Source organism: Danio rerio, chromosome 13, assembly GCF_049306965.1.
Source record: "Danio rerio strain Tuebingen ecotype United States chromosome 13, GRCz12tu, whole genome shotgun sequence".
Lineage (NCBI taxonomy): Eukaryota > Metazoa > Chordata > Actinopteri > Cypriniformes > Danionidae > Danio > Danio rerio.
The window spans coordinates 48,331,291-48,348,914 of record NC_133188.1 but is presented as its reverse complement, the minus strand read 5'-3'; the positions used below and the strand labels follow the sequence as shown (position 1 = coordinate 48,348,914).

Genomic DNA, 17,624 nt, shown 5'->3' with positions numbered 1-17,624 from the left:
ACTGCACTCGCCAGCTGGCCTCCGTTAAACACTATACTATGATATACAGTCGTTTTCTTTAAAGATAGTTGTAAAAAATACGCTAATACACTTTAGTATGGTTCAAAACCTTTTTAACATAAATTACTATTGTATTTTAGTTTAATTACTAAATTAATTGGTGTGTGGGACCGGTGCAGTGCTTTGAAACAGTAGAAATGTATGTAATCCATGGTCATCTCTCGCTATACACTTTACTAAACCATGAGTAGGCCCACACGGAATCTGCGCGTACAGAATTCCGCAGATTTCTGGAGATTTTTAGGCCATTATTAATTCTTTTTATTTACTTGAGTAAATGTGTAAATATGAATTTATTCAGTTTTTATTTAGTAATTTATTACTTGTTGTTTAATATATTAAGGTTTTAGTTATGATACTCCACTGGATACTCCCAAAATAATTCCGCAGAAATCCGCAGATTTTTACCAAAATTCTCCGCAGAAATAGCAAAAAATGTCTGCAGATTCCGTCTGGCCCTGCCCATGAGGGTGTTTAAACCTTTGAATCAAAATTCTAAGCAGTCATGTGGGTATAGGCAAAAATGAAGCTTCGGATGTCACTGATCACGTGATGATGGCAAAATGAATCAAGCTCCAGTACACTGTTTCACTGAGAGATGTGTAGTTTTTTTGATACATGCTTCGAAGCCTCAACATGCACAACATCACATCACTATTATTAAGTATATCATCCTTCATTTTTCTTCGGCTTAGTCTTTATTTTAAAGGAATGAATCGCCATTTTTAAATATGTATGTATGTGTGTGTATATATATATATATATATATATATATATATTTTTTTTTTTTTATTATTATTATTATTATTATTTTTAAAACCATTTTTCATTTTATTGTTTAATTTCTGTACTTGAATACTGTTACATTCCCAAGAAAACTCTAAGGTACTGTTTGTTTCACTTTTATTTTTACTATGTTAATTATATATGCTTGTTGTTTTTTCATGGAGATACACTGCTTGACTTAATCATCTCAGTTAATCTAAATGTAAGAAATCTTTCCAAATAGAGCTATTTAAATCACCTGGAGAAATTTATATTCATATCGCAACGTATATATTGCAATATGCATCGCATCAAAACAAATTATCGCAATGTCAGATTTTTTTCAATACCATGCAGCCCTAGTTTATGTCAGTGCGATTATAGGTGAAAGACACTTAAGACTGGTACCATTCATTTATCCAATTCCCTCCATTCATCAAATTCCCTTATATATCTGAGGTCACCACAGAGGAATGAACCGCCAACTATTCCAGCATATGTTTTAAGCAGAGAGTTTGAGAAACACCCATATACTCTTATATTCACTCATACACTACGGCCAATTTTGTTAAATACACCTGTACCACATGTCTTTGGACTGTGGGGGAAACCAGAGCGCCCGGAGGAAACCCACATGAACAGGAGGAGAACATGTAACCTCCACACAGAAATGCCAACTGGCCCAGTCAGGACTCAAACCAGCAACCCTCTTTCTGTGAGGTGACAGTGCTAACCCAATGACTGTAAAAAATATGGACGACGCGACAGCCCTTTTTCCCATTGAACGCCTTGAGGGCAAAACGCCTGCTTGACGGGCACAAACTGTCGCAAAAGACTGCTGAAATTGGAGCCAGACATGCGCAGAAGGACTGTCTGATGGAGCCAGAGGAGGAGCCGCGAAAATGAGCGGAGTCGAGCTTCCAATCAAACGCTTTATGTAAAATCAACTACGCCCCCCGAACTTCTCAGCATGCGTTTGCTGTCATATCAACACAAATGGATGTAATAACGTTAACAAATATGAGGGTTTTATATATTCAATCGCGCCAGCTCCAGGCCGCAGCGCATAACTTTACTCGCGGCGTCGCGGGCTGATTCCGGCTCGCATGCGGCAGCACCGGCTCGCTCGGCCGCCGCATCTGGCTCGATTGACTCGGACTGGAATCGGGCAGTGAGTCCAGGCATCCGGAGTAGGTCCAGCAGAGGTAACATTAGTCAGTCTGAGCTCTAAGAGATAAGTCTCCGGCAGGCGAGAATCTAGCCGGAACTGTGTTTTGCTATCTGGGTGGCTAGGCGTGTATCAGCAAACTAATAAAGCCCGAAAAAAGCCCTGAACTTAGCCAATAAACAGTGTTCCACCAGGATCATGTATGTCAGAAACTATAGTTTACTGCTGAACTCATTTTGTCATGGTAAAATAACACAGAAATCGAAAAATAACATTTCAGTCTACTTCAGTCTCCTGCCGAAGCTCAGACGCCGCGCTTTGAGAAACTGTCAATCACAGCTGTAAATCACGATGACACGCCCAGCATTAAATTACTGCTAAAAACAAACTGTTTACAAAAATGAAGATCTGCACCTATTTCAGCACAATAACCAGTGCCTTAATCGACCAGAACTATCTTTCGGGACATTTTATTGCAAGTGTAATATTTTTTTTTATTTGGGCTCAAGTCTCCTTCATTAACACGGGGGAGGCGGGCTTTATGACTTGTACTGCAGCCAGCCCCCAGGGGGCGATCTAACGGCCGAAACCTTCACTCAAACGTAGGCTTGCGGCACACTTGTGCTAACCACTGAGCCACTGTTCCGCCCCTTACCATCAGGTTGGTCTAATATGTTTTGAGCTTGTTCAATTTTGACCACATCCAGGAGTTGTTGAAAATGCATTTGATCAGATTGCTTTTTTTGTAGTGTAAATGCTTCTGTGGCCTACTGCATTTGAAAAACCACTAAACACCACCTACTCTCCTCCTACTTACTGGTGTTGGTTGTGTTGTGAGAAACTGCATTAAAGTAAGTTTTACTGCATTAAACCAAAACACATGGTTTATGATAAAGAAATCATAGTTACTGCCAACATCATTTTCATTTGCTTGCCTTCTTACTGGCTCTTAAGCTGCATAAACGGGTTTGTTGATTCAATAGCACTCATGCATTACTTGTAGAGCTCTTGCAAATGCGGTATATAGACTGAGTGTGGCAAGAGAAGAGAGAAGGGTCTCAAAGACATCTGAATGCAAGTGGGCACATGAGATGCATTTGAATGCATATTAATACCAGCTGAAAACAATAATGTGTCATGACTGACCACTTATCAAATCCCTAATGCTGTGTTCACACCAGACGCGGAACGCACGTAAATAGCCGCGTGAACATTTGAGTTTACTTGCTTCATTCGCGCGTCAAATCCCCTTCAATCGCGTGTCAAATTCACTTCAGAACAGACGCAGATTCGCATGATTGCCAGGGCTTCTGTCTGCCCGAAGACTCTAGCTTCATAGCTAAATGGCTAACATGGATTTTATGAAGAAAATAACAGTGTTAATGTGCATTATGAAGACTGAAAAACAGCGTCGATACATTTAGGGTCGTGTCTGAGTCCACTACATCCTTTCAGAGGTGCATCCAGCTCTGTGAGCTCATAAACTCCTCCAGAAACTTAACCTGGATGACAGAGGCTTTCAGCGGTGCTTCTGACTGAGCCAAGCCCAGTTTGATGAACTGTGAAGGTGAAGGCTGGAGGATTTCCCTCGGAACACCGACAACAGGTTCTACGTCACAATCACGCCCCCACAAGAGCAAGCTTCTGATTGGTTAACGCAGCGCGAATGTACGCTGAAGTTCAGATTTTCGAATTTGAGAGATTCGCGCGAAACGCTCGTTAAGCGCGTCAAACACGCAAAACGCTCAATTCGCCCTGCGCCATTTGCGTCATTCGCACCGCGCCATTCGCGCGTATCGCGCTGCAGGATTTCTATTCGCACGTTTGCATTGACTTAACATGTAAATCACTCGCGCTTGATGCGCGTTCCGCATCTGGTGTGAACGCAGCATAAGAATGCATGTTAGGGCACATACGAACTATTTAATTTAATTCAACTTAATTCTATAGCACCTTTTAGATGTAGACTGCAAAAGCAGATTAACACAGCTACATAGAACAATAAAAGTCATAAGAAATATAATAAAAATCCATCACAATATTTCAGATTGTGGAATAATTCGGCAAATCAGGCAGACAGGAGAGAAAAGCTAATTCTGTTCATGCCATCATTTTGAATAAAAAAACAAACATTTAAAACAATTCATAATGATTAACAGATTGACAAAGTATGCACTATGTTTGTCTCATCGCATAATGACATATATTTGAATACATACGTATATTACAAGGTGCTCATAGTAATTATGGTTTGTTTCTTATGTTTTTTAGATACTCAAAATGATGGCATCCACTGACCTCCATTATATGGATAGCAGAGGACCAGAGCCTCAGCTAAAAATCTTCTTTACTGTTTAACTAAAGAAAAGAGCCGTCATCATTTTGGATTGCTTGAGTATGAGTCAATCAATAAGATGAACTATCACTTTAAATTGTGTTCTGGACACCACTATAAGCTTTTTTTGTTTTGTTTTAATGATAACATATTGACTTTATTCTCCGCAGACGAGCGGGCGCTGCCATTTGAATCTTTTTGGCACGAGACTTCCGGTCTCATTCACTTCCATTCATTTTTAGACATTAAAAACTGCTCGTTTCGCTGTTTGCAAACTGATATTTCCTTGTTGTATTATTCTACTTGGTCTGTATAGTCATGCAAACATTTGTTTGTAGAGCAAGTAGTTTGACCATTTTTTGCCGTTTATTATTCCTTGTCATTTCTCCCGTAGGCGACTGAAACGGAAGTTCTAAGACAATCGCTAAAACAGGCGCACTTCCGCATTTTAGAAAGGTCAATAGATATGATGGTTAAAATGGTCACAATACTGCATTTTCTTTGGTCTGTTCACTTTTACAGGGATGTATTTCTAACAGACCAACATTTGTTGAGTACAGGTAAACTCTTATCTCATTGGTCAGAACACAACTGTTTAGATTTCAGGAGTCATTAATATCAACCATCGGTGATATTCAATCGATGATTGAACAGACTGTTTACTGTGCTTATATGTGCTTATTGTGGCTTTCATTATAGCTGTCATTATACATTGTATAATTTAAAGCAACAAACAATGTTTCGTCTATATTTTTTCCATTTGTTCTGAATTTTGGTCTTCCCATCAAATTTCATCTCTTTATCTTTGCTACTTGCTGTTCATTTTGAAAGGCATTAGCAAAATCAAAACATATAAATAAAATAAGTTAAATAGCTAAAAATGTATTCCATAAGGGGCTAATAAAATTTACACCAGCAGTTTTCAAATTGATTTTTATTACAGCTAAAATAAAATAAATAAAACTTTCTTCAGCAGAAAAAAATATTATAGAAATCACTGAAAGGAAATCCTTACACTTTCAAACAAGACTTCTGAATAAGAAAAATAACTTACATTTCACAAGCTGATAATTTTGTCTTCGACTAGTTATTTTAAGTAGTGATAATAATCAGATAAAATGGTCAATAAACCATGAAACCATTCAAACTATATTTTTTGTAGCATCTTAATGTATCTTTAAACACATGTTCATTTTACTTTGATTCTTAAAGCATATATATATATATATATATCAACATTGAAATGTAATAATTCAACACTTATTCTTGTTAAGTTATGATAAACACAGTTAGAGAGGCACATTACACACACGTAACCTCATGATACATTACTGTAGACATTGCATTACTGCAACAAGAGTCCAATCCAGTTATAACCCGATTAAAGTTTCTCATAAGAGGGATGCTTTGTGTTATCCTATCCACAACCCTATAAACACTGAAACACTGCTAGCGCGCTGTCAATAAAGCTCTCGCTTTTTCTTGGGAAGGAATTAAAGGATAAGAGGAGCACTCGTTTATGGAGAGACATGCACACATAAAGATTTCCCATGAAATCCATGGGTGTTTGTATCTTAAACATCCCTCCTCTGAAATTGGCCCTCATGAATCAAGCAGCTGTATTGACATCTAGAGCAGCACACATGGCATTTATTCTTTCTCTCTCATTTTTTTATTATTGCCCTAAAGTGGTGCAAACAAAGCTTTTTAAAATATCTATCTATCTACTTACCTACCTACCCACCAACCAACCATTTGTTTGTCTGTCTATCTTCTTTCTTTAAGGTGGTGCTAAGAAAGCTTTTAAAAAGATTCATCCATCCATCCATCCATCCATCCATCCACAAGGGTCAAAAATAATATTATTTTATGCTAAATATTATTACAATATTAATTAAAGACCATGTTTTCATTAAGATTTTATGTAAATATAAACTTTTTTGGATTAGTGATGTACATTGCTAAGCACTTCATTTAGACAAGTGAAAAGGTGATTTTCTCAGTATTTTGATTTGCATTTGAAATCTTTTACGTATACATTTACAAATACATGTTAAAACCCTTAGATTCCAGATATTCAAATTGTAGTTTTTTGGCCTAATATTGTCCTGTCCTGGAACATGCCACATCAGTGGTAAGCTTATCTCAGGGTATCTGCGGGGTATTAAAAAGTCTTAAATTTCAAAAGCTAAATTTAGGCCTGTATAAGTCTTTAATCTACTGAAATGTTGTGTTGTAGGTCTTAATATTTTTAACAGGTCTTAATTTTCCTTTGTTCATGTATAGTTACCCAATCTGGCCATTAACACTCAAGTTTCTCATAAGAGGGATATTACAATCACCAACAATCCATCTCAATATAACTTCATAATCAAAAACTAAAATTTAATTACTGTCCTTACAGTAACATTTGCTTAAAAGTTCTCCATTAATTTACTGCTGAAGATGCTGACCTGACCTATATTTTCTATTATTAAAATTAAATTATTATGGGTGTCACGGTTAATAGCACGATCGCCTCACAGCAAGTAGGTCGCTTGTGCGAACCCGCCTGGGTCAGTTGGCATTTCTGTGTGGAGTTTGCAAGTTCTCCATGTGTTCGCGTGAGTTCCCCCGGTTTCCCCCACAGTCCAAAGATTTGCGCTATAGGTGAATTGAATAAGCTAAATTGGCAGTAGTGCATGTGTGTTTTCCAGTGTTAGGTTGCAGCTGGAAGAGCATCCGCTATGCTGGATAAGATGGTTTATTCTGCTGTGGCGACCCCACATCTGTTTAGCTTTCAGGTGATGTATACATCTAAATTTCTAAAAACTGACACTTATGACTGGTTTTGTGGTCCAGGGTCACAAATGAAATCTTTCCATTACACAAAATGTACTCTATAGTTGAAAAAAATGTTCTACATATGGCTAAAATGCTCTTTAAAAGCTCACCAACAAAACTATTCATTTAATAATGTTGAGTGATATGAAGACTCTTTTTACCACATCTTTTTGACCACATATTTCATCATATTCAATATGACTCCGCAGAAGTAATATTGAACGTACACATGCATTTAGCATTGTCTAATAATGATCAGACGGAATAAAAACATCATAAATACCAGCTATAAATGGAGCTTATGTAAACCATAAACATTCCAGTCTATGCAAGCACAAGACACTTCATACTAATTTGCTTGAAATGTGTTTGTAGATGTAGTAGATCTAATTTTCATTGAGTTGACTGCATGTAGCTTTGAAAGCTTTACCTTTCAATGCAGCACTTATTAAAGCATTTGAATGTGCCTACCTTGATAAAAGTTAAATCTAAGCATATTCTACCCAAAGGCCTTGTTGCAGCGCTATTGAAAAGCATGAAAGTTCACCCATGTTCATCAATTCACAGAAAAATTATCAGTTGTTTTCCTGCTCTTCCAGGCACCTTGAGCTTCTGTCTTTTTTTTTGCACATCAATGCATCTACAAGGTCCCGCTGCACCGCACCTCCTGATTTCCCCCATTAAATAATCAAACCTCCTTTGAGAGCGTGTCGTCTTTGTAGTCTTTCTTCAGGCAGGAAACAACACAGAGGGTACAGGGGGATTTCTAACTCCGCAAAAAGTTGAAAAGTTGACATGAACTGTTGTAAACCCTTAATGAATATGTGTATCAGTCAGCCCGTTATTTTCCTAAGCGACTGTTCAGTGTTTGCGCGCGACTCAAGTCAATGAAATGCTGCAAATCTGTGTCACTCTTGAGTAGCTGAAGCTACATTATAGTTCTGTCATCTTTGAAACAGTTTCTCATTAATTCCTAAAGTTCTGTGTGTAGAAACGAGGGGAAATTTCCCTTTGAAGTTGTGTGGAGTGTCTCAGGAGACCTGGAGGCCTCAGGCTGGACTTTGCCAGTGATGAGGGAGATGTTGCTTTGAAAGGGAATCGTTCCACCCCTCTGCTTGTGTACATCATCGCATGGTTGCACAGCACACGGTGATACTGAACACATCGCTTCAGCATCTGGTAGGTCATGAAACACTGACTAAATTTGCTTTACAAATTCTGCAGATAAAGTTTAGATTCATGCCTTGGGTATTTGCAACACAACAGTGCCATTTTTGTTAAGCCGTATGAAAAAGTTGGGAAAGTTGTTTTATAGTGTAGTTTGGGATTCATCTAAATATTAGCATGTAAATCAGCCAAACATTTTAAACCATTATAGAAGTGCTAAAACAACCATCACACCACTTTGATTTGTGTGGCAACTAGCTCCCTGCAACTCTCACATGGTCACCTACTGAAGTTAAGCAGGGCTGCGCTTGGTCATCTGTGTAGGTCTTAATATTGATGGGTACTTTATACTGTTCAGTGAGAACCGATCCCAGGATGTCCTTCAAAAAAATGTAACCATCTTTACCAAACCAAAGTTTAATCATGGCTTTCAAACCATCTCCATATCACACCTTTATAGACCGGCACACTTACGAGTCCACAAAGTAGCACACATGGATTTGCTATTTAAACAACATGGCAAATAACATGAAAATTAGTGTTGCGCTGGTCTAAAAATAGCAACAAACCTTGTGCCTTATTAGGCCGGGTGTATGATAGGGCCCTTAGTCTTTGAAAACACTAATGACAATAGTCATTATTTCTTATGGGAATGACATGTATGTTTGCAGTATGTCTTGTCAGATGGATCACATTGAAGCTGAATACTTGTAATTAATTGATGATATAATATTTCAGGTGGGGCCAAAGGGACCCTGTGAATAAAAATGAAAAAAGATGGTACACATGATATTCATTGCATTTTTGTCTGGCTTTCTCAGATATCTCACCTGTTCGCCAAAACACTACACACGCATACACACTAATAGATGTGGCAGGCATGAAAGCTTGACAGGTGTAGCAACAGTAACTAAGGAGGGTGGGGCTTAACGAAGGGTCAATTATTCCACCCCTTAAAATTATGCACAGCATCGCACTTTTTAGGTCTATAGCATGCTTGTACAGTATTCAACATTTGAAGTGATTCAAAACCTTCATCAAAGGTGTCCTGAAACTATAAAACAATCTTCATTTTTGCCTTATGGTGGTTGTTTAATACAGGGGTTCTCAACCTTTTTCACTTCGAGACCCACCTCATTCTCTGAAAAAAAATTTTGAGAACCCAAACTGATTGTCTAGAGAAAATGCTTATTTTTAAGCTTTATTTATTAGCAAAACATTTATTTTGCATTCTATTGTTCTTTTAGTATGTATACATCATTTTATATAAAAAACTTAACTATATATATATATATATATATATATATATATATATATTAAGGGTGTCACGATCCTCCAAATCCTCAATTCGATTACATTTTCAATTCTAAAAGCACGATTCGATTCGATTTTCGATTATAAATAATTAATTAATGACTAATTAATTATTTGTAGCCTACCGTTTAAACTACCTGACCTGCATGGTCTTTGTTTTACCCATAAACAAATCATACAGTAAATGAATAAAGGCAAGATACACACATAATTACCACCTGTCAATCACTTTTTTCTGCGGGACTCGGGAATAGGCAGTGATCTGTGTCGTAATAATGGCGTCGGTAAAAAAAACGCACAACCAACAGGAACCAGCCAACAGTATCTGAGGTGTTCGCTAAAATGACTAAGTACAAGTGAGTGAAAGATTGAAGCAGTCCTCTGACTGCCTGGACCTGCTGTTTCAAGCTCATATGGCTGTGTGCGTCTGTCTGTGTGGTCACGTGATGTGCATTTTCGGAAGTAGAGAGGAAGGAGGGCTGCTCAGAAATGCTACACGCCACTGTGGATGTCAAATCGTTGTCGTTCTGAAATGCCATTTAAAAACAGACAGTGTAAACAGGGCCTGAGTGTGTACTTTTCGCGAGCGGATTTGCAACGGGGCCGGGCGGAGGATCGTGATGCCGATGTTGTCTATCGGACGAACCGTACGTAATACGTACATAGGAGAGCTTGCAAAACTGTGTTTTTTGTCAACAACACGAACGTTGTCAACATTACTCACTGGAAATCCAAAATGCTTACACACCGGCAACTTCATTGAAAGAGGAAAGGGTTTAAGCTCTGTAAATGGGTCTCCTGCTTCTGCAGTTTAACAAGCACTTCAACAAGCCTGTTTTTTTCCCGCTTGGCAAGCCAAGCTGACATGACATGGGGGCATTGCAGCATCAACGTTTCTATTTTTTGATTCGATAATTGAAATTGAGCATAAATTTCGATCGATTTCGATTTGACACCCCTAATATATATATATATATATATATATATATATATATATATATATATATATATATATATAATGTAAAATATAATAATATATATTTTTGATATAAAAAACAGATAGGTTCAAAGCTCCTGAATTCTTTATTTCAGTTATTTTTTACAACTGCAGAGTATTTGGGTCTTTTCTTCAATAAAAAACCTGACAGGAGAAAAGGAGATGGCAAAAATAAAGTTTCTGCTTTGAATTAGACTGACTACTATTTATCTATTAATCTATTCTTCATGTACATTAAAAATGAATGTAAAACACAGTAAAAACATGCTAAATCTTTTGAAACACATCGATCTGAAGGTGGTTTGGTTTGTAGCTGAACATTATTGGGGTTAGCTAACAGGAACAGTGAACAGCTGTTCACTATTGAAACCCCACCAAGTCTCGCTGGATACTACTGTACAGGCGCGTGTTCGCTACAAAACACGCACAGGATGTTAATTTGGACAACTATGCAGATATTTTAAAGCTTTCACACAAAGAGAACACGAATAGTTTGTGAATCAACGGACCTGTGCGACTTGATACAGTTCCAGTCGCGGACATGAGGCACACACGAGCTGGTTATTATAACTAATCATCGTTACCTTTACATTTTCGTGACGGTTTGATTTTTACAACCAAGGACATAGTCCTAGTTGATGTGCAGCGGTTGGAAATTTAAGCCACAGTATGCATTTAACAGTGAGGCTGTTTTTGTACCGAATCTGAATTAGCTTATTCAATTCACAGAAAGCGGGAAATGCCATTCCTTGGATCATTTTAATATGACATATCTAATAATGAAATCAAATAATTATAGTGTAATATTTAGGTTAATTTTAAGCTATCTCGCGGCCCATTGGTTGAGAATCCCTGGTTTACTAGATTTGCCAAATGTTGACTACTGTATGTTGGTGTATTGACTTGTTTTTTAAACAATTCCAGAATCATGGGCTGACCAGTAGCTTTTGATATGGAGTGTCATTTTGCTGTAGATCCTGTTGACCTAAAAAAAATAAAGAAAGAAAGAAATAGTAATAAAAACTCAATAACAAAAAACAACTTACATATACCTTAGAAACGGTATAAAAGAAAATGTTTGGGGTTTCAAAACCTTGACTTTTCCAAAAAGTAAACCTTGAAACTGGTTATCTTCCCATACCTATTTCAATCACTGGTAAATACAACAGATAAACATATGAACAGTGCTTTACACATTTATTGGGAGTCTTAATAGTATTCGGCTTCAGATATTGAATAATCACATGTAAAATAGCACTGTATAGTCTTCGTCGTATTAATAATTCTATACATTTAATCTTTGTTTAACTACAAACTAGGGCTGTGCAATTAATCAAAAATCCGATTTCGATTTTAGCTTTTAACAATTATAAATAACCATTAATCGAGATAAACGATTATTACCTTAGCAGTGCGAAAGACCACATGCTTATGTGTGTGTGTGTGTGTGTGTGTGTGTGTGTGTGTGTGTGTGTGTGTGGCACACACAGAAGCATGCGGTCAGCATTCGGTCTCATTCGCACACTGAAACGAGCAGAGCGCAGTCAGCGCACACACGTTTTAATAGTCAAATAGGTGTCAAAACGCGGTGTTTAGTGATTATTCATATTAACCCTCATTTGTGTTATAAACAAACGAGTTAAGAATCAAAAAGACGTGAAAGAGAAACCATTAAAGTGACAGCGCGAAATATCACTGCTGCCGCCTGTTTTTATGATTATTAATCAAACAACAAAACGAGAAAATCCCTCAGTGCTTTCGACTGAAGAACTTTTGTAGCTTAAGTGTTTTTCTTAGAGTGAAGATGCTTTAAGCACAGTTTGTTTCATATTTTTATTCTATTGTATTTATTTCTCTTTCCTTTGCAGGGTGGAAAATGACTGTATATATGCAGTTAAATTCAAAATTATTATCCCTCCTGAATATTAGCAACCTTTTTCCTGCCCAATGTTTAATGGAAAGAAAAAATTTTTTCAACTTATTTCTGAACATAAGTTTTAATAACTCATTTCTAATAACTGATTTCTTTCATCTTTGCTATGATGACAGTAAATAATATTAGACTATTTTCAAAATACTAGCATTCAGATTTAAAGTGCCATTCAAAGGCTTAATTAGGGTATTTAAGCAAGTCATTGAATAACAGTAGATTCTTCTGCAGAAAATTAAAAATATTTATTGCTTAAGGGGGCTAATAATATCGAGCTTAAAATGGGTTTCAAAATATTTAAAACTGCTTTTATTCAAGCCAAAATAAACAAATAAGCCTTTCTCCAGAATATAAAAATATTATAGGAAATACTGTTAAATTCCTTGCTCTGTTAAACATGATTTGGGAAATATATAATTTTTTTTTAAATTCTCAGGAGCGCTGATAATTTTGAGTTTAACTGATAATCGTTTTGAATAATCGTGATTACAATTATGACCAATATAATCGTGATTATGATTTTTCCCAAAATCGAACAGCCCAACTACAAACTAAAATTTCTCATCTCTGAATGCTTTAAACTCTTCCGAAATCCTTACAAACACATGCAAATGATAAATATGTACTCTATTATGGATATACCTTGGCTTCTTTTTAACTGGCTCCAGATACTGCGATGTGTCATTTTTTCGTATGCGCACAATGAAATATCAATTCTGAAACAATATATTGTGCTGCCCTACTCTGCAATTAAATCAAATGCCTATGATGATTTTCAGCTATTCAGGCTTGTGATATTTGCTGACCAATTCTATGTGTGAATGTCAGATGAATGCAATTTTTCTTTACATCATCTGACTGACTGTGTTTGTGTGTACCATTTACCTGAAAAAACAATGGCACCAGGATGCCTGTAGGATGTCGACAAGTCTATGGATAGTGGGATATTATAGGCAATGTTCTGCTGGCAAACCCTAGGTCCAGTCCTTCAATTTGAGGAAAGTTTGTCACCTGCTGTTTATATAAACATTGGTTGTATCAGGTACACCCATCAATGACAATGGTGGAAAAGCCCTCTTTCAGCAGGATGAAGCACCCTGCTGAGCTGCACATTGTTTGGGTGTGGTTTGAAGAACATGACGAAGAGTTTAAGCTCGCCGTGGCCTCTCCAGATCTTAAGCTGTTGTGTGGTGTGGACCAAACAAGTTTGATCCATAGCAGCTACACCTCGTTACCTAATGGACTTGAAGGATCTGCTTCTAATGTGTTGATGCCAGAAACCACAAGACATCGTCTGAGATCTGGAGGAGTCCATGCCTCAACAGCTCGGTGTTTTGTCAGCACATGTTGAGCAAACAGCAAATTAGGCAGGTGGTCATTCGCATATGTATACTAAAATGATTGGATGATGCAGATGTATTGAGACTTTAAAGGGCTCCTATTTTACCTCTTTTTCAAGATTTAAGATCAGTCTTTTGTGTCTCCAGAATGTGTCTTTAAAGATTCAGCTCAAAACACCCTTCAGATTATTTGTTATACCTTTCAGAATATTGGAAAGTTTTGCTCTGAACTCAGTGTAGCTGTTTTTGTGACCTGTGCCTTTAAAGTTCTCCCGGCCCACCGTTCCCATGTGCCTGTTAGAGTTTGTCTCAATCTCCGCCTCAGCTGCGACAGATAAACAGCACAGTGACAGGCATGAAGGAAGCAGATCTCGTGTAACGTTTGTGAGAAATACTACAGTTAGAAATTTCCCAATGATTATTTAATGTGTTTGTTGTGGAGTTAATTCAAGCCTTTCTGCAACGAGTCACACACCATGTCATTACAAAGTTCACACGCATACACACAGACAGTCCACTACACACACACACACAGCCTGCTCGTTTATCTTTGCACTGTTTTTGCACAGCAAATGTGACAGAATATACATTATTATTCACTGCTGTATGGATAGCCGTTATAGTAATGTGCAAAATAAACCTGATTTAATGTCCACAACTGGGATTGAAGCGTCTTCTTTTATAATTGTTCTGATATGCGGCTGTGATGATGAAGTAAAGATGGAAAAATTGCTGTAATTCATTTCAAATATGCACTGTTTTAAAGACGTTTTAAACTTGGACAAGTCATTCTTGATCACATTTGATCGTCACAGTTGATGTAATGCGTGCGACTGTTAAAAAGCGTGCGCACGCTCCCTTATACTTGCGCGAAACAACCGTGTGTAAAGGAGGCGCAACTGGTGCGATCAGTTCTCTTTGAAAAAGACTAGACTACCCACACCGTGTACCCACAGTCCTGCTGCTTTTTAAGAGCTCAAGATTGAAAAAAAAAATAATAATTTTTTATATATGTATATATATATATATATATATATATATATATATATATATATATATATATATATATATATATATATATATATATATATCGTTTTGTAAGCAGCAGCAGTCGTTTTAATTATTCTCAGGCAGGTGATCATCCTTTTATTATCACTTGTGGTATGTTTTTAACTACTTCCTTTTGCTTACAGTTATTTTGTTAATATAGTTTAATTATAATCCTTTACCATAACATTTCTTTAATATGAGATTAACTCTCCATTTGTGTGTAGTTACTGGTGATCTGGGACCTTTAGCCAGGACAGATTACTGTGCATACTTTAGAATCTTTTTAAATGTTAACTTAAAAAAAAAAAAAGTTTTGTTGAATAAAAAGTACATGTATACAGCTTTATATTTGCTTGTTTTGAAACATTTAAAATATGTGGCTAAAAAATAATTACTTCTTTTTGGTGTTGTTAGAGGTGAATTTGGTAAAACCTTAATTCTGAGCCCTAAAAAGTCATGTGAAATAAAAACAAATTGCAATGCGACACAACCCATTTGCTCATGCATAGTGAGCAAGCTCATACACAACACACACACAAACAGTGAAATTAATGAGGAAGCATGTGGACAACACAACATCTAAATCAAGTAATTTTACCATGTCAAAGTCACATTTATTTATATAAAATATATTTTCCAAACAACAAAATTGTGGCTAGTGAAAATGGCAAGTGGCTAGTAATGTTGAAATCTACACAGTGGCTGGTGATCAAAAAAGTTAATGTAAAGGCCTGGATATAAATATACGCGTTACTACAAAAACATGTTAATCACTTCAGTGGGCGGGGAAACCACACTCCTATGTCACTTTGTGGTGGGCCTCAAAATGGGAGGGATTTGGATTCTATTTTAATGTCAGGAAATATATAAAAAAACTTGCTGTCTTTTTATCACCCCAATATGACTGTGAACACTATACCTACACACAGTTCTGTCCAAAAAACATTACAAAAGATTATTTTCATCATAGGTGCCCTTTAAGGATCAAAACTAATGCAATTGACAAAAGTTTAAATAAGTGAGCAAGTGTCAATATTGGTATTGCAATCTGCCGATTGCTGTTGTAAAATCAATATAGATCAAATAAATACTGTCGGTGCCTCCCTAGTTTCAATTTAAAATTACAATTATATTAAATGTGTATTAGACTATAATTTTACAATATTATTTATTTGATACATACATTTTTGCTGTTATGTCAATTTCGTTGGAAATGTCATAAAAAGTCAGCATGTGCAGTGTATATGTGCTTATAAAGCAATTGATTTTACCAACATATAAAAAATAATCACTTTAAAAAAGTGTATAACAGCTAACTTGTTTAAATATACTATTTTGTGTGTATATTAACTGTACTGTATTAAATTACCGTTAGAATCTCTAATTGTGCATTGCTTTATTTTGTTCCGGTCTGACAGTACACCTGACTTGTAATGATGTATATTTATGTTGCCTTGACAATGTCAGTGTGCTAACGTATAAATACACAAGGCATCGTATCTAACATTTCAACTCAAATGCTCATTTAATTAGGGATAGTCAGCTATTTCTAATGCAATTTTTGCGATCTGATTCTAAAAGGCCTGCAATTCACTGTGTATTTACCCGTTCAATGTCTAGAATCTACCTTCCAGTTAGCTGAGAGAAAGAAACATTACGGTATGGCCTTGAGCCAGTGTGCTGCTAGTGTTATATTCAATGTCATGTATTTGTAATGATATTTCATACTTCCAATGTCATAGTGTACAACTTGCATAAATATGTGAAGTATTCAAGGCCACCGCGAGAGCAGTTCATCGTATGTAGGGTCTACAGCAGGTCTTGTACTTAAACAGCTTTAAAGCACAAATCCCCTTTACAAACAAGGAATACAGCTTGGACGGCTCCACTTTATTTTGGGGGAATGTTGGTTTTCTAAAACATTAATAAAACGCTATTTTAATATGTGGTGTACAGACGTTTGACCATCATGATATACAATTAGCTTTATAATAAGTTTTTGTGTATAAGTAGCAAATCCGACGTATGTGGATTTAAATGAGTTTTAATCATGATTAACAAAACCCTATTCATGAGTTGGTATCTTCCACTCGCCAGCTGATCGGCCTCGACTCCCGGTGCGGTCCGTCGGACTGTACGCGGCCGTTGGTTTCTTACATTTTGTCAAAATTACCTCGAATTTATAGTAGCGGCCGCTCGTGTCCGCATCTTACAGTTCTTACGCTGCATTTTCTGCTCGGGGATTTCGTTGTAAGGTATTTTTCATCAAACTTCGAGCCGAGGAATTCCCGCACAAGCACTAGGCCGCGAGCGGATCCCCGAAGTTTCCTGCAGAAACCTGCCGCCTTCACATCGCCACCATGGGGGACACAGGAAGCGAGCGCAGCAAGCCGCCTAGTATTCCTCCCCGCTGCCCTTGTGGATTTTGGGGGTAAGATGATTCAGTTTACACGTGAGTGTACCCGTGCTGCGAATTTGATGTGGGTAAGGCGATAAATTTCAATGAAATGTGCAGTGTTTGTTGTTCATTGTTGTAGGCCGATGGATGGGGGTGGGGAACAACCACTCCTGTTTTTCACATCCACAGCTGCTGTTTCCCCTCAAATACACGCATAAAACATATACTTCCTTCAAAAGTATATCACGTTCCAACTTCAAGGCTAATTAGAAAGCAG

At 37.0% G+C, this 17,624-nt stretch overlaps 1 protein-coding gene across 6 annotated transcripts in view; it reads left to right on the top strand.

The window, feature by feature from the left end:
• Nucleotides 1–17,624, top strand: part of zfand3 (zinc finger, AN1-type domain 3) — a 58,574-nt gene that overhangs the window by 5,172 nt on the left and 35,778 nt on the right. The window contains exons 3-4 of one of the 6 annotated variants that reach the window (XM_073919689.1): nucleotides 4,265–4,388; nucleotides 8,131–8,330. The exons of 1 other annotated variant lie outside the window; for it this stretch is intronic. Coding sequence is in view for 1 of the 5 variants with exons in the window: in NM_001030175.1 (NP_001025346.1) it covers nucleotides 17,310–17,380 (71 nt within the window). In the remaining 4 variants the exon portion in view is untranslated. 6 annotated transcript variants of the gene reach the window in all.